Source organism: Terrapene carolina, unplaced genomic scaffold, assembly GCF_002925995.2.
Source record: "Terrapene carolina triunguis isolate 2854851 unplaced genomic scaffold, T_m_triunguis-2.0 Scaffold85, whole genome shotgun sequence".
NCBI classification, from domain to species: Eukaryota; Metazoa; Chordata; order Testudines; family Emydidae; genus Terrapene; species Terrapene triunguis.
Genome location: NW_020664436.1, coordinates 29,716,458 through 29,735,460, shown reverse-complemented (window position 1 = coordinate 29,735,460; position 19,003 = coordinate 29,716,458). Strand labels below are relative to the sequence as shown.

The 19,003-nt window shown below is 38.4% G+C and overlaps 1 protein-coding gene across 1 annotated transcript in view; it reads right to left on the bottom strand.

The window, feature by feature from the left end:
- The window catches only part of PDE10A (phosphodiesterase 10A), a 548,175-nt gene that overhangs the window by 20,454 nt on the left and 508,718 nt on the right, over positions 1-19,003 (bottom strand). The window contains exons 13-18 of the mRNA XM_026649717.1: positions 18,677-18,863; positions 17,068-17,210; positions 15,400-15,483; positions 12,018-12,168; positions 5,794-5,949; positions 413-585 (exon numbers count right to left, since the gene is read on the bottom strand). Coding sequence (XP_026505502.1) covers positions 413-585; positions 5,794-5,949; positions 12,018-12,168; positions 15,400-15,483; positions 17,068-17,210; positions 18,677-18,863 — 894 coding nt within the window. The remainder of the gene's footprint in view (positions 1-412; positions 586-5,793; positions 5,950-12,017; positions 12,169-15,399; positions 15,484-17,067; positions 17,211-18,676; positions 18,864-19,003) is intronic.

Genomic DNA, 19,003 nt, shown 5'->3' with positions numbered 1-19,003 from the left:
AAACAAAGTATCTGAACACTGTAAATGCCTTTTTATATCTGGAATACTATATTTGTGCATATATATATTTGGTCTTAGAGCTTACTCTGTGTAAAGCAGGGGTTCTCAAACTGGGGGCTGGGACCTCTCAGGGGGTCGCGAGCTGTCAGTCTCCACCCCAAGCTCCGCTTTGCCTCCAACATTTATAAATGGTGTTAAATATATAAACAAGTGTTTTTAATTTATAAGGGGGGGTCGCACTCAGAGGCTTCCTATGTGAAAGGGGTTACCAGTACAAAAGTTTGAGAACTACTGGTGTAAAGAACAAGATATTGTGTGCTTGGTAAAAATTCTCATCTTAATTCTTCTTTGTTGTCATTTCCAGAAACAAGATTCTTTCTTCAAGTTATGAATGTTTGCTTCTTTGCTTTACCTATGTGCTTGGTTTTTAAGGTTTAAGGCTCCTGTCTGATGCAGTTCTTCCAGCTGTTTTCTGTTTCCAAAGTACAGGGCAAGGTCTGTGGCAAGGATGGCTTTGCGGATGATCTCCAGGACCTGCTCGTACTCGCTGGAGCTCAGTTTGGAGAAGATATTGTGCCCTTCCAGCTATGAAAAAATAAAAAATAAAACCAATAAAAAGCACAAGCTCTAATTTTGAAATGATTCATGGAGGATAGGTCCATCAATGGCTATTAGCCAGGATGGGCAGGAATGGTGTCCCTAGCCTCTGCTTGCCAGAAGCTGGGAATGAGTGACAGGGGATGGATCACTTGATGATTACCTGTTCTGTTCATTCCCTTTGGGGTACCTGGCACTGGCCACTGTCGGAAGACAGGATACTGGGCTAGATGGACCCTTTGTCTGACCCAGTAGGGCCATTCTTATGTTCTTCTTATTCCTATATTTATTTATCAGTTTACAACAGTTTTACAGCCCACTAGGGATTTTTGTATTTTATAAATGAAAACATGAACAGCATGAAACGCGCTTTGATATTTTCTTTTTAAAAGGTTAACATGGAGCTGTTGCTATGATTGAATTGCTGCTCTGTGTTTAGGGTTCAAAGGCATGCATACTTTAGACACCATCTCTCACAAAACTCAGTTCATAGATCCCTATTTTTTGCTATAGTACATCCTACCGTGATTAGCCCAATCCATTGTCATTAACAAACATATTATCTCTATTACGAATCTTAAATCTTCACTCCATTGATTTTTGCACTCTTCATTTCCCCAAAGTTTGCAAATGAATTTACATTGTGGGCCGAAGTTTAAAAATTAGGAACAAATATCTGCATGTGTCTAACATGTACACAAATAACACATGTGCAAGTTCAAACCAAAGATTTGGGCTCTCACATTGTCAGATGTGTGGATAACTGGGCATTTGCCCACCTTAGTACCCGAACTGCACACAAATTAGGCACTTGAAATATTTACATGTATCTAACTTTGAAGATCTAGCCCTGCAACCTTCCCTAAAGATATGGCCTGATGCTGGAAGGTGCTGGGTACCTACTGCAAAGTACTGAGTGCCCCTCCAGCCCTGGAGCTGATGGTTCTCAGCACTTCTCAAGCCCAATGTTTGCTTGTTTGGGCTTTGTTTGTTTTTAAACACTCCTCTCTCCTTCTAAATGGAGAAAGCTCTCTGAAGGTAGAAGAAATTACTAGGCAGAAATACATTTTAACAAAACGTTTCCCAGCAGTTCTACAAAGCACTCCCACTTACAGCTGGCTTGGGAGCCTGGGATTCCCAGCCTGATCCAGAGTGCTGAGATGCTACTAGCCTGGCAAACTGGCTTGGGATTTCTTCCTGAAGATAACAGGAGTGTTTTAATAGTGCACAGTGTAAGTGTATGCACAATATTTAATATCGATAAAGAAATATCTAGTTACTGTAATAAGGTTATTGCAATTTGATTAAAGTGCCCTAAATAAAATGTAATTAATATTCATTAGCAGATGCAACTTCCTCTTTCGAAACGAAGTTAGGTATAGTACTTTCATGTGTGTATATTTAGGGAAAGGCATCTTTGTTTAAGAATGAGCTGACTTATGAACTAGAGAGAATAATGTCTTACACCATGGAAACTATGGCAACATGCCATGCTTCATGCCCTTTCCATTTTTGCTATTATTAAACCATATGTAATGACCAATATCCATATATGGTGACCGCTGGTGAAAGCTACACCATCTAGTTAGAAAACTCTGGACTATCCAATGTTTCTCGCCTTTTGGAAACAATTAATTAAAGGTCTTGCTAAAACCCAGAGGGGGCAGGAAGAAAAAAGGATGAACTAGCCAAATTAAGGTGCATATAAACAGAAAACATTAAAAATACATTAAACTTGGATGTGCTTCAACATTTCATTGCCAGTTGTGCAGAACATAACCAAAAGTCTCCCTGCCTTTTGTCAAGCATTATCCATAAGGATAAGTTGTTCTAAAACAATTTCTTATTGGTACAAATAAAATAGGCTTGTTTTTGCCCATCACCGGGAATGTGAGCTTTATTTTACAACATTTTGCTTGGACAAATATATTTATTGTGAATAACAAAGAGAAAATACAATCCATTTTTGTCTCAATGTTCCTTTGACAATGTCCCAAGTCATGGTACAGGATGTTTCAAGAAACTCATTTTAATCCATCTTCAGCACTCTGGTGCCAGACAGTGTTTAGCAGTAGTTCTCCTAGTCTGGATTTTTGGCATTGATTTTTTTCCTACTCTTGCTGCATGATTACTATTAATATGCTCCATGTTCTAGTACTAAGATTATGCAGTAGCATAACACCACAGGGTGTGCAGTAGGCACCTTTTAGGACCTCAGAAGTTACAATATCAGGAACATTAACATGACCAGATAGTTATGACTGTTTCTGCACACAGTATTAACCTACAAGAACTGGTTGGTTTCTTATGTACTAATGAAAGCTGCCATTTTGGATATGCCATTTATGTTGCTGAACACTATGTGGAATGCATGCCTGCTGATAAGATTTGATTCCTTCCATGATCAGCTAAAACTGGTAACTGGAATCCTCTATATTTATACAAAATAAGTAGGGCAGTCAATTAATCATAATTAACTCAAGCAATTAATGCAAAACGAATTAACTAGATTTAAGAAAATAGTCACAATTAACTTCAGTTTTAATCACACTGTTAAACAATAATAAAATACCAATTTAAATTTATTATAAACATTTTGGATGTTTTTCTATAATTTCAAATATATTGATTTCAATTACAATACAGAATACAAAAGTGTACAGTGCTCACTTATATTATTTTTTATTACAAATATTTGCACTGTTAAAAGATAAACAAAAGAAATAGTATTTTTCAATTCACCTCATACAAGAACTGTAATGTAATCCCTTTATCGTGAAAGTGCAATTTACAAATGCAGAATTATTTTTTTACATAACTGCACTCAAAAACAAAACAATGTAAAACTTTAGAGCCTTCAAGTCCACTCAGTCCTACTTCTTGTTCAGCCAATTGCTAAGACAAACAAGTCTGTTTACATTTATGGGAGATAATGCTGCCCATTTCTTATTTGTAATAAATAATAATAATATATTTGAGCACTCTACACTTTGTATTCTGTGTTGTAATTGAAATCAACATCTGAAAATGTAGAAAAACATCCAAAAATATTTATAGTAAATTTAGATTGGTATTCTATTATTGTTTAACAGTGCAATTAAAACTGTGATTAATCACAACTTTTTAAAAATCTCATGATTGTGATTATTTTTTAATCATTTGACAGCCCTAAAAATAAGTATGTCATAAATCTATGTTTATGATGGTTGAAACAAATAGCTATAAAGTTCTAATTAATGTAACATTTTTACTATTACTATTTACTATTACTATTTTTACTGCTGACACACAAGGCCAGATCCCTCAGCTCTGGTGGGTGCTAGTCTAAGAAGGTTCCTGATCCTGGGGCCATCCAGTCCCTAGTGCAAAACAGAGCAACCTAAAGGCTGCTTTATATGACACTGGCCACCAGTGTCCCCAAGTGACCATTTTGGCTGTCAGTATTTTAGCATACACAGTAGCATCCTGACCATGTCCCATTTCCCAAAACACCACCCTGTGCCCAGGGCTAGGATGTAGCACAGGAGCAGCTATGGTGGATCTATCCAACTCAGGAATTCCACCATGCAGAGGAAACCCCAAATAGGCGATTACAGTACTGATTTAAGTTTGCTTTGCACTGCCAGAGTAGCAAAGAAATCTTAATAGGAATGAGTTTCTTGCTCACTGTATATAAACTCATTTCAAAAACAAATATTAAAAATCTAATGCCATCCTAACACTGAGGGCCTCATTTACACTCTCCTAAATGAAGGACCATTAAGAGCTAAGGCTTACATTCTGTGAAGGCTTCCATGTATATGATTCCTAAAAATATGAATCACAAGATGTGCTTATGAATGTGATACAGAACACATGTTTTTATGAATAGCTGATAAGATATTGAAGAAAATAAATATGCTCCCCTTGAAACACCAGGAAGAGAAAAAAGTTAGCAAGGGATTAGAGACACATTACCATGAAAAGGGTGTGTATAGGGAATGTGCAAACCAAAATGAAAAGCAGTGAGCACAGAAATCATAATGGACTAGGAGCTATTTTTGTAGCTATGAAGTCTCTCTCTTTCCAGTTCAACATCAGTTTATTTTTAATGAATGACAAAATACCTGTGTGTTATCACTAAGTTTAACTTTCCTGAAATTGGTTAGCACGCTCTTGGTAGGTTTGTATTAACTCAACTCACAAAGGCACTACTTCATATTATGGACCCACCAGCATACAAAATTTAATATTTAAAACAGTTATTTTTAAATCACAGAAGAAGAAGAAGAAAGCATATGAAAATAATCAAACTATTATGTACATTTTTCCGTGCATGCCAAAAATTATGTTTGCTCCTAGGTAAAGGATGCATGCACATTTAAAGCCACGCATTTAATTCTCCCAGGAATTTATTACAGCAGATTGCTATAACTCTGAAATAAAAGACTAATAAGCACTGTTGCCAATTCTTGTGATTCTATTGTAAGTCTCAAATTTGGTCATTTTAGGTATGTCTACATTGTAATCCAACATCTGTTTACCTGTGCCAGAATGGCTAAAAACAGCAATTCAGGTGCAGTGATGCGGACTTTAGTGCGGGCTGGACCAGCACCTCGGGGACCCTGGGTACCTACTTGCATTGCTAGCCCATGCCGTGGCATCTACCTGCCATTTTAGCCATGTTAGCATGGGTAAAGACAACATAAGTCTACCTGAGCTGCAACCACATCTCAGAGTGCAGAGTAGACCTACTCTTTCTTGAAGCATCAGCTGCTGGAATCACCTGACAATATGGGAATCTCAGGGAATTTTTCATTTAAAAAACAAGTAAGTTTCTAGGTTTTCATGGCTAGAGAAAAAAGCATCAAAACATGACCCAAGTGCACTCCAAAGGCTCAGAAACCAGACAGCAAATAAAAAAAACCTCAATTCTTTATATTTTTAAAAACTATGGGGTTTTATGGAAATCTCAAGATTTTGGGAGAGGGAGTGGTTGACTCCTGATTTTTTAACACTTAGGATTTGGCAATAGTGGAATACAGGCTTGCTGTAATAAACTGTGGCCACATTTCTTGCACATATTTTTATTTTCTAGTCTAGCACTACAAATCTAGTAATGAAATTAAACATGCTTAAAAAATAGCTATTAAGAAATGCTGAGTCTACTACATTGACTATTATGATTCTAAGCTCTAGTGCATTCAGTAATCCTACCTGCAGAATGGCCACTGTCTGGGAGAAGTGGTGTTGCTCCATAGTCGAGGTGGAATAAAGAGCTGCCAGAGGGTGATCAAATTTCTGAAGGTAGCTGTTGCTGTAACCCCTGTGATCCAGGTCATGACACAAGCATGCAACTAGGAGACCTTTTCGCTAAAGAAACGTGTGAGGCAAACAAAAAGAAAATATAAGAAGTGAAGAGATGCATTGCCTTGTCTCTAGGTTTCACTTTAATCTCTTTAAATATTGTACAGTCACACTACAATATATAAATTAAAAAGAAACCAAATGGCAGTTTGTTCACTCTATGCAATGGATTTTTGATGCTCTCAATTTTCCATTTTATTAGTATGACTGTTTCAGGTTTCCTGTTTAAAGTATGTTTTCTTGGTATTCTAAACTCTATGTAGTTGTCCACCAGATGCACAGACTATAGCTCTGTTTTATCACAGAAGTTACACGGAGTGTAAACATATTTGGCCAAATTGTTCTCATTAGATCCATGAACTGAGCTTGACCTTCTTGTGTGTGTGTGTGTATCAGCTACCTGCCCCCAGATCCACTGACAAGTTTCCAGGGGTCCAGGAGTCTGTGTGGGAGGAGGATGAAGGAGTCAGGGAACATACATCATTCCACGCAGTACCCGTCTATCAATTTACTAAACAATTAAATACAGGCTGAGGCTGTATTAATTGGATAGTGGAAACCCTTCTGTGCTGGAGAACCCCCCTTTAAAGAAGAACTATGGGGGAAAAGTTCTAACAAGTTGGGGAAGTCCAGGAGAGAAGCAGGAGGCCCAAAAGCCAGTGCAGATAGTTACTGAGAGTCAACCTACTGTTTCTTCAGTAATAGGCAAATCCTGTTCCAAATGGAAGGATATGGAAGAAACTCCAGGAGGGGGACTTTGCAGAATTAAAGAATACACTTACATATTCCACAGGACGAGCAACTGGGCCCATTTTTGTTAGGTGTTTATATGTGTGTATGTATAGGTGTCTGTGTGTGATGGTCCAAAGAGAGGGTGGGAAAAAGCAACAAATTTATACTTCATCTGAAGACAAAATGCTACATTCTACACCCAGCCTGAACTCTGCTCAGATGCATAAAAGGGGGAGGCATGAGGAGCTGGTTATTTCTAGGAGCGGCGCTCATTTACACTAGTAATGTAAGGTCCACCTTATACCAGCAGAGAATTGGGAGTAGAGAGGAGCAAAGTGGATTTAGCAGACCAGCCCAAAGATTCTGTGGCCTGGAAGGGATCATTGTTTATTTAACGGGATTTAACAGCAACATAACAAGCTAACCTTGTTTTGTTTTTTATCATCAATTAAAAAAAAATTGGTCTGTCTGTTCTTAAATTACAGGAGGACTGTAGCGGGGTGGTCACCCGCTCCTGCTCTGAGGGGTTTAAAAACAGCCCTTGGAAAGGATGGGGGCGGGTGAGAGAGAACACCCTGGGCTGATTGGGGGAAGTAGATGCAGCTGGGCCACGCCCCAATCAGAGCCCAGCTGGCCCTATAAAGGCCAGGGCGGCCAGAAGCTCAGCAGTCTCTCTCTGAGTGCAGAGAGAGAAGGGCCTGGCTGCAGGGAACTAGAGCAGAGTACCTGGATGGAGCAGGGCTGGGGAAAGGCTGAGGAGCTCCAGCCTGGAAAGCCCCAGGGTGTGGCCTAGTGTTAGGCCAGGAGGTACTGGGGGTTGCAGAGGGCAGCCCGGAGATAGGCCAAGGCAGCAGGCCCAAACCCAACCTTGCCTGTGATGAGTAGGCTGATACTGCAGTCTGCCCCAGGGAGTGGGGCTAGATGGTGACTGGCAGTAGCCTGATACTGAGGCGAGGTAGGGTTAGTGGGTGGGGCTCCCCTGGGGAGGGGAGACCTAGTGTGTGGGTACTGCCAGGGCGCAGCACCCTGAGCAAGGCAGATCACCGGCCTGCAAAGGGCGCTCCGGAGGCTGGGTCGAGCTAATTCCCTGGAGGACCAGCAGGAGGCGCCGCAGGGGTGATTCCGCTCTTGTTACAAGGACAAAACAAGGAAGCTAATTAGTTTTAGATTATTTTTCTCATACAAGTTGTGCAATGATAGTACATAGAATTACATTTTTATATTGCAGGCTCTCTCTCTACCATATAGACAAATTGCATTTGATAAGAATTTTTAAATAAAATCCTTATTTGAACTAGAACACCAGTGTCACCTTCTGGGGTGAAATCCAGACTGGTGAAGAGTTGTCACCTTTTACCCTGAGTGCCTCAGAATGCCTTGCTACTGTAGCTCTCTACCTAGGACACCCACCAACTAGCAACAACCATGAGCTTGATGTCTACGCATTGGGCAGCCCTGATCCAAAGCTTTGGATCCTGGAGCTTGCCTGCAATACCACAGACTTCCACTGCTCTCCCCCAGCCTTGGTTAACAACTGGTAAGGTGATGCCCCAGCCCTGAATTTTCCCAAAACATGTGATTGGAACGGTCCTGGAACTATCAGAGGAATGTTAAGGTTCGTTGTTCCTTTAAAGGGTCACTATCCAACAGATGTTATTTTAACTGGAGCTACCAAACAGTTCAGTTCAAACACAGCATTGGATTGGTTCAGATTAAAAATAAAGCAAGTTTACTTCATTCCAAAGAGATAGATTTTAAGTGTGTACAAGTATAACGATTAAAGCCAGAAATGGTTACAAGAGAAATAAAGATCAAAACGATTTCTAGTAATTAAAACTTAACAAGCTAGACTTGGTTCAAGGTAAAATCCTCACCACACCTTTCCATCAAGATGGCTGACCAAACCCCTTGATCAGGACCTATCCCCCCAAATCAAATGGCTGGTACCTTTGTCTTCTTAGTAACTACCTTCTATCATAAACTGCAACATGAAAGGAGACAAAGGCAGATGTAGACAGGGAGGGGCAGAATTGAGAAGGGTCTTGAAGGATGACAATTTTTATTATTATATGTGCTAGGTGCTTTCCAAACACAGAGGATGAGAGAATCTGTGCATTGAATAGAATATAATCTGACTACTGAGGATATTCTGAACCCGTTGTTTCCTATACTACCAGGAAATTAAAACAAATATTAAAAGATTCTTTTGCCATATAAATAAAAAGAAAACAAGAAAATAACTGGAGCCACTTTGCAGCGAGGAAGTGTAGAGATTAAGGATTATCTAGTTATGACCCAAAAGCTAGAGGAATACCTTGTCTCCATTTTCAGTAAGGATGCTAATATAGAATATGGGGGCAAAGGCAGGATGGCAAATGGGTGTGAGTAAACAGAAATGCAAATGGTCTTATTTAAACTCAAACAGCTTCATATGTTCATGTGGTGGTGACTGGCTAAGCTCCATCCCAGAATATTGAAAGAATTGGCACATAACATTTTAAGTCTGGTAGCAAAGATTTTTAATAAATCTGTCAAATTTGGGGTGGTACCATATGACTGGAGAACAGTAAAAGTAGTACCTATATTTAAGAAAGGGAAAAAAAGTGATCTGGACAACTGCAGACCTGTTAGTCTGACCTCAATATTATGCAAGGCTTTAGAACAAATTTTGAGGGGAAAAATCATTAAAGATGTGGAGGTAAATGAAAAATGGGATACAATGCAACATGGGTTTACCAAAAGTAGGTCGTGTCAAACTAACCTGATATCTTTCTTTAACTGATATCTTGGAGATCAATAAAGCCTTTTATAGATATCACATGGGAAATTATTAGTTAAACTGGAGAAAATGGGGATTAGTACAAGAATTGTAAGGTGGATAAGGAACTGGCTAAAGGGGAGATAACAGATTCACCTAAAGGAGAACTGTTGAGCTGGACGGAGGTTACTAGTGGAGTTTCTCAAGGATTGGTGTTGGGACAAAATGTATTTAACATTTTCATTAATGACCTTGGCACAAAAAGGAGGAAGTAGTAATACAATTTGTTGATGACACAAAGTTGGGAGGCATTGTCAATCCAGAGGAGGGTCAGAATGTGATACCGGAAGAATTGGATGACCTTGAGGACTGCAGTAACAGAAATCAGATAAAATTTAATAATACAAAGTGCAAAGTCATGCAATTAGGAGCTAACAGCAAGAATTTCTGTTCTAAACTGGGGAATCATCAGTTGAAAACAACAGAGGAGGAGAAAGACCTGCATGCATTAGTCAACTGCTTGATGACTATGAGCCATCAATGTGATGGGGCAATGAAAAAGGCAAAGGCAATCCTAGAATGTAACAGGCAAGGTATTTCTAGTAGAGATAAGTAAAATACATTTATTCATGTCTAAATATTAGTGATATCGTAGCAGAATTTTTGGAAGCCTTCTTGATCCATTGCTAACTTCAAGCACTCAGCCACTGACCTCCCAAGGATCTGCTGCACACCATCTACCCACCTCTTTGCTGGTTGTCCCCTACTGCAATGACCTGCCGCAATTCCTTCCATAATAACTTTCTCAAGTTAATTTCCATCTCTATGCCTGATGTGATCAAAATAAATAAGTTTACACCTGCTGATATCTGACAGCAGGGTCTACTTCTCTCCAACAAGGAAATGTAATCAAAAGGGGGAAAAGTTGAATCATGCAGGGAAGGAAACTGGAATCCACCCTTTGTACTTTCTCCCACGAAAAGTATCCAATAGAGATAGGGAAGTATTAATGCCATTGTACAAGATACTGGTAAGACCTCATCTGGAATACTGTGTACAATTCTGATTGCCCATGTTGAAGAAAAATTAATTTAAACTGGAACAGATGCAGAGAAGGACCAATAGGAGGATTAGGGGAATGGTGGATGCATTTTACGAGAGAAGACTGAAAGAGTTTGGCTTGTTTAGTTCAGCAAAATGAAGGCTGAGAGGAGATATGACTACTCTCTGTAAATACATCTGGGGGTAGGCACTAGGGAGGGAAAAGAGCTATTTAAACTAAATGACAATGTTGGCCCAAGAACAAATGGTTATACATTGGTCATGAATACATTTAGGCTGGAAATTAGAAGACTGAGTCTAACCATCAGAGGAGTGAGATTCTGGAACAGCCTCCCAGTAGCAGAAGTGGGAGCAAGCAAACTAGATTTAAAATTGAGTTTAATAAATTTATTAATGGGATTATATGATGAAGTTGCCTAAGATAGCAGGGGACTGCACCCAATGACCCAGGGGGTCCCTTCCAGGCTTATGATCCTCTGAAGCAGGGGAAGACAATTGTCTGTGAAATACCACTGCATTTTATAGTGAAATTTGGGCAAAAAAATATTACACTATGCACTGACTTCAAATGGGAATTTTGCATGCATAGAGAACAGGATGCAGTTTTTCTTTTTTACGTTGTTAACCAAAATACCACCCAAATGAAATGTTGTATTTTGGGCAAAGAATCTCTCGCTAAGTAAGACCAAATTATTTTTGTCAAAGTTCTGAGAGGTGGAAAATATATAAATAAACCCAACCGCCTCCCCCCTCCAAGAAATCCCCACACCAACCAATACACATTTGTAAATCTGAACCCTAGAACTGTTGTCTTGAGGATGGAAGAACTCCCAATTTAAGAAATACATTTTGAAATCTTATATGGCATGGATTCCATCTAAATCAGTTGCTGAACTAAAAACATTTTGTTCTTTCAGATCCAGAAATTATTTCTTGCACAGTATTAAAATTCTGAACAACCATCATCATGCTGTGTAAGAATTCTAATTTTAGTTGGCTTAAAGATCATTCTTCATGACTGTAAGCATTATTATGGTAATTTTATCCATCCTTATCTACATCTGAATTATACAGAAAGCAAGCTTTAACTTAGAGAAAGAACCCCTTTGCTTTAAAAGAACATAGAAGGGCTTCTTTCTTTTACAGAGTTTGCCATTAGAAAGTCAACATTTACACACAATTACCAAACAGTGGTACCAGATATCACATTATTTCCTGTATTTAGAACAGCTGCGCATTGCTGACAACACTGTGTGGTAAGCATGGATAAATGCTGACTTTTTAATGGTAATCACTGTATGGGAGAGTGCCATCTTGAGGACACCGCTGTGGTATATAAAGACCAAATTTTATAGAGAAGCCCACAGAGAATAAGTTCACAGAAAAACTCAAAGCAAAACAATAATAGAGGAAAGATATTGTATGTATTTCTAGGACAATTGACACCTTCCTTCCTAGCTCAGAATTACATTGCTGTCTGAGTTATGAGATTTCGTGAGAGTACTATGGTCCCCGTGCTTACCTCCAGGTCTGTGAAAAGCCCTTGGTTGTTCTGAAGTATGGCATACATGCAATGTGCAACTGTAATTGCATGCTTCCAGTTGTGATAGGGCACACGGCGATAGTTCTTCTTTACAGACATAGTAAAACGACATAGCTTTTCAAGTTCAAAGCTTCAAAGAAAAAATTGGTGAGAGAGAAGAAACAGAATGGAAAAAATGACAATAATTCTAATTCACCCAAAAATAACCCACTCTTTATAACAAAAAATATATGATTGGTTCCCTTTCTAAGATCTATTAGAATTATGAAACATTTAGATTCCAGTAGTCAGAGTACAATTCAGGGTGGTGGTCTGATTTCAGTCTGCCATGTTCTGATACAGTCAATCTTCCCAAGTAACTCTCAGGATTCATTTGCACAAAACCCTCAGAATCCCTGACTGTTGCTTCCTTAAACAGGTATCTACTGCTAATAATCTCAAGAGAAATAATTAGCTTAAAGTAGACTATGTTTGGCAAGAAAACATAACAATTTCTCCTCTTTTCTTCTTCTTTGATACATTTTTGTCTTTGACTCCATTCCAATTGTTGGAGCATGTAGTGGCTCCAGAAATAGTTTCACTGGCTTTTTTATTGGGTTATTGTCACTCTAAACATAACTGACATCCTCTGAACATAATCCATGTCTCAATCCAGATAGTTTGAGGGGCTATTTTATTTAAGGAAACCTCTCTCTAAGCCTGTTTACCTACCATAATTACTTAAAATAGACTGGTGGTCAAAAGAAATTGGAGGTGGGGGTAGTAGTAAAAAGGATTGCTAAATCAGCATTATGTGATTAAGCATAAGCATGCAGCATTTAGAATATCTACCAGCATGACTGTTTCTGACTGTCAGTGTAGTTATGTGGCCCTTGTCAAAAAAGTGTCTGAGTGTCTCACAATCATTAATGGATTTTATCCACATAACACTCCTGCAAAGTAGCAGGAAGCAGTATCCCCATTGTTACACAATGGAAATTTAGGCACAGAATAGTTTAAAGGTAAATTTTTCAAAAGCCCCTGCATGACCTGTCGAAGGTCACACAGGAAATCTGTTGAACCCAAGTCTTTGAATTAAACCGGAGTCTCCTGATTTCCAATTCTGTGCTCTTTCAAACTGACCATTCTTCCAACCTATTATCGCAGTTTCTTTGAAACTGAGGGGTTGTTCTGTAGCATGATAATTTCTTCTACATGATATTAGCTAGTTACTATACTGATACTGTTTGTGTGTCTAAAAATGGAGGTTACTTACTTACTTACTTAAAGATAGATGGTCCCTATCTGTATTCCACATTGGCATGCATACCCACGAGAGGAATACACATGGAGACCAACACTCAAAGAAGAAATGGCAGTTACTTACTGTAACTAGAGGTTCTTCGAGATGTGTGGTCCCTATCTGTATTCCACTCGGAGGTACGCATGTGCATGTGGAATACACAAAGAAGCCAGCACTCAAAGAAGAACTAAAACTTTGATTATACAGAATAGTTCCTCATTAATACACAACACTTCACTCAAGTTTAAATGCCTGGATATTGAAATGTATGTCATAAGCATGATTACCAACTACATGGTGAGTTCTGCAATATTATGGTTGAACATGGAAAATTAAGGATGAAGTGGACACTTTAAGCATAAACTCCTTCCTTTTGGTTAGTGTGAATTGACTGTCTGACCTCATTTGGGTGAGTTCTCTTTGATTTTGTTGCTCTTTTATATAGTGGCAGTATTAATGTCCTGGCTTTTACAGTGTATGTGGGCTGAAAAAACAGAGCTAAATGGCTCTGACCTATCATGTAAAAATGCAAACATTTACTATAAGAAGCTATTTAGACAGAAAAATATAGTACTTCATGCTTATTATTTACTATTATAACATTTACAGAACTTTAACCTTGCATCAGAAAAAAACTGGAGGCATATTGTCTTTCACAAAATCTTTAGTGTTTTTTCTTCTTTTTTAAATTCCAGAGGTTTCAGTCAGACATTTTCAAACATTTTGTTAAAAATTTTCTTTGAAATAGGATATTCCTCAGAATAGATATATTACAACGATCACTTCCATTCTGTTCAAATACCTGTCCGTGCCTACTTACTTTCAGAAACTACTAAAGGACCGGACAATCACCACCAAAAGCAAAATCACCACAGACAGGATACCTCAGCCTAGAATATAACTATTTCCTCTACTGCTGTGCTCTCGTTAGAGGGCAGCAGTATATTTACTTCTCACTGGGAGCAAGCAAGGAATTGTCTCTGGGAGTTGCAGCTCTTTCCCTACACTCCCTCTCTGTGGACAGCTTAACAGCTACACTCTACCCTTTACACAAGACTGTGCCAAATGGCATAATTCTAACCTAACCCTCAATACGCTCAGCATCTAAATGCAATGTTAAGACAGTTGCAGACTTTGTTTTGGAGAGATAAGAAGCTTTTTTCTCTCTATATATTTTAAAAACATAGAAGAAACTTCAAAATAATAAATATATTTGGATGGGTTGAAGAATGTTAAATTCCAGGCCTCCCCATCTTGACAGTGTTCCTCTGAAAATATTTTTTCTCACATTTATTTATTTTTTAAAAAATATCTGTGGGCTGAGACTCACTAAGCAAAGTTTCAACTTGGTGCAATTTTTTCCACAGCAAATTGAAACCCCCTGGAAAACAAAGTTTAGAAGAAGCAATTTAGGAGTAAATTTAGCCCCTATCTCTGGAACCAAAGACTTCTGACATTGGAAACAAGGTGATTTTGCTGTGAAGCAGGGTGCTGTATTTAGGAGGGGCTACTGCTCCTCCACTTTGCAGCATGGAGGCAGAAGGGAGCAGAAAGGGTCAGGAATGGGGCCAGAAGAGCCATTCATGTCTTCTGTTCCTGTCCACTGTTGTTGAATGCTAGATAAGGTTCTAATCGATAACATCTTTTTAGACACTATTTAAATAATATTTTAAACTAATTCAGCAGCTATATTTTGAAATCCTGTGTAGATGGACCTTAGGTCTCCTTTACTATTGAGAGGTCCTGTAAAGCTGTCATAATCCTTCTCATTGAGGAGCAGCAGATGCATTTCCACTCAGAACCGAGCAATGCTGCTGTTTACTCAAAGGGCCGTTGTCCAACGGGAAGAGTTCCCTCACTTGGAACTGAGCTCACTAACCCCACAACATCCCCAGCCCTACCAGCTGAGGAACAAAAACTGGGCCTGGAAATCCAATTTGCTTACTAGATTCCTGTGTAGACAAGGTATACTATGTTACTAAAAAAAATATCCAAACATGAGGAGTTTCATTACAACACTCAGTAAAATAAATAAATAAAAGAACCAAAATAGTGATGAAAAATACTTGTAATTCATACCAGGTTGCACCACAGGACTGGTGGACCATGTAGACAAAAATGGCTGGCCAGACATCCTCGTAGGGACCGATATCAAAGTGGTATCTGACATAAAGAATATTTAAATTCAGCAGCAGCAAATATCCATTAATTCTTATTATAATTAGGCTAAAAACTGCTAGATGACATGCTCACCTGGCAGCATAGTCTTGTTTCTGAACATACACACTATATTGACTTTGTTGACCAGATCCTCAGCTGGTGCAAGTTAGTGTAGTTCCACTGACTTCAATGGAGCTATGCAGATTTACATGAGCGAAGGACCTGGCCCTATTTGCTTAATAGAAATATCCTCCCCTTTCCCTTTTTAAGGGAACTATATCGTTTTAAGAATGTGTCAGAGTTCACCAGAATCATCTTTGTTGAATTAGGATAATGAGGGGAGTTATAATGTAATTCAAAAGTATTCAAACTCAAATTAATCCTTCGCCACAAAAAGCTGTAAGGGTGGCTCATATATAATGAGAAATTCACTGGTGTTTTCAGGGCTGGTTGAAAATTACTTATTTCAAGAACTGGATGCAACTTCCACCAGGTTTCATTTTTGTAGGGAAAAAAATAGCTTTTACTATTTAATAGAAACTAAATTAAAATGTCAAAATGTACGGATTTAATACTGTATTTTTATGCTTCATTAGTTGACGTTTCCCCCTGTCATATCAACATTCACAGCCTCATGTTGGCAGGCCAGCATAGCAGAGCTGCTTGTCCATCCATTATTAATTAACCCCTTTCATTGCTCCTGATGTGCTGAAATGTTCTATTTACTTCCCATTGAATCTAACTAAATGTTAGACTGTCTGCGATTAACTGAACAGCACAGCAGGTGTGTCAGATCTGAAGGTAGCTGAATTGTTTGGAAAATGATTACCTATGTTCAGATTTTAAAACAATGGGGGTTTGTGTTTCCAGAAAGAAAGTCTGCCCATATTTAAAAGTAAAAATTATTTTGTTGAGGAGGTGGGTTATATAATATCATTCAACAAAGCATTAGAAATTATACTGCAAAGAATATCCTACATTAACGCTTAATGCTGAAAACTGCTGAGCATTCCAACAAGCAAAGCACTTAAGCACGTTTAACTTTAATCATGAGTAGTCGCAGTTAAACTTAAGCACGTGCATGCATGCCTTGCTGGATTGGAGCCAGAGTGCTCAACGCTTTGCATCACTGAGCTTCTGTATTTTCATATTTTTTGTGGTTTGCTTTTTATATGATTAGAAAGTCAGGTGTTCCTTACTTGGTTTCTCCTGGAAGCCTCATTCACTACAGGATGACTGGTAGGATTAGGATAGCAGAGATCCCATGCAAATAAAGCCTAATTAATAGAACTTTTTTCTCTACGTTCCTTGGGCTTGATTTAATGTTGCTGTGCAAAATATATAGTTATTTACACGTGTCCAAAATGGATGAAAAATGCTTCTACTCTGATTAGGTAACATTTTACATCTGTGTTACATTTACTTTGTATAGATATAACAAGGTGCAAGAAAATTCAAAATCAATCCCGATAGCTTTAGGATGTTTCTTTGATAACAATTTCCACAAACCCTCTGTTGTACATGGAAAATTTAACTTTATGAGCAAAAGACAGGTTATAGCTGTTGCTGAAATGACAAAAGACTCACAGTTCAATTTCTTTGCAGATGTGGGTAGGGAGTGTGCAGTTCATGAGATTTTGCCATTCTTCTGCTGTACAAACACTGTGATAGGACAGCTTCTCCATCGTTACACGATAAATACACTCCGAATGGCGAATTCTGTGGTACATCTGAAAGAACAATTGTTATTCATTAACACTGGACTTCGGTTACAAAGATAAAGCCTGTTTCCTGCAAGATCAAACATTTATTCTTAAGAATAAAGGCTTACATTTTCAAAACTGACTAGTTATTTTGGATGCCTGACCTGACACATTTTATAAGAGCCAGACTTTATGAAGGTGGAAACTTAGCACTCCTGAAAATCAGGTCCTATCCCTTTAAGATGTCTAAACCTGGACACTCAAAATGGTAGCAGCTCTGCAAAGCCTATTTCAATGCCCTTGCTACTACCTGTGATGTGGGTAGAAGGTGCAGAACAGACAAAGGACAAAGGGTCACACTGCATCCTTTTGCACCACTGCGCTAACCAAGCCACAATTTGGCCCAAAAGAGCTAATTTAAATAACAATATTTTCTATACATTTTCAGTCTCCCACTGAGTTTTTCAAGTAATGCATTTACTCTGTCACTTCAGGGACAACGTTTTTCACAACAGAGAATGGACAAATTACCACTCAGTGCTAGGGAAAAACAAGTTCAATTATATATTAAAAGATTGAAATTCAACTATATTAGGCATGGTATGGCTTATAAGCGAGTAAAGAGAATTATGCTTCATTTGAAGAAAATCCCCAGGAGGACCATGCCTTGAGGGTTCATCCTCTAACATGGTAGATCCATGCCCAATACAGGGACTTGACTGGACCTGATCCTGATTTACACTAAGGCCACTTTATACCACTCTAAAGAGGCCATAAAGTGGGTGTAAATATAATTTACTTCCCTTTACACTGCCAGAGTGCTGTAAAAGGGTTCTTATGAGACTCTGGCCTATGTCATTGTACAACATCTCTCTTCAATAAAATGTGTTGAGTTCCTTTTTGTAATGGTCAATATTGCATTTTTATACCTATATGGTAATGATTATAAATGTTTTTATACTTTCTAAATGAACAGGTATCTTTCTTTAAAAAAAAAGGTTGACTTTCACAAATAGCAGCATCAATACTCATCTAGATGCATGGGTAGTTATATGTGGAAAGTCCAGGATGTTAAAATAAATGTATATTCAAATGTATTTGATATACTCCCTCCACACTAGGTATTGGAGTACACTCCCTCCACCATGCAGTAAACTGTGTAAAATACATACTCTGAACCTGAATAAATGACTCAGGTCCATTCACCATATCTGAACAGAGTTAAGTGGTGCTCTACATACTTTGACTGGAGTATATTGTTTTGCATTAGCTGTATGTAACAGATATATCAATTGCACAATTATTTCAGAAGAAATCAACCAAATCCTTATTGTGAAAGAATCAACACATTACTGATGCCCCATTAGCTCAATAAAACAGAATTATTAATCAATTTTAATGATTTGGAAGATGAAGCAGAATTGATAAAATCCCAAACTGACAGAACTATGTTCTTCACACTTCATATTAAGCTTTTGGGGGATAAAACTTACATTAGCACAGTGTAAGGCTAAAGCACAAAAGACTGCAAACATTTTAAAGTTGTTCTCATCGGTTTTAGAGAAGGCACTTCCACTTATTTTGTTCACCATCTGCACGACGCCTATTACACTCCCTCGGCTCACAATAGGCATGCACAGAATGTTCCTGGTTGTGTAGCCTGTGTAGAGGTCAACTTCTCTGGAGAGTTGGGGAAGAGAAAGAGAAGGACAACAATTAATGGTCATCCCTTCTTCCCTAGAAATGTCATTTAAATATACACAGGGTTCACTAATCTAACACTTAAATGCATGCATCAATTACACTGGTCTACAATTTTT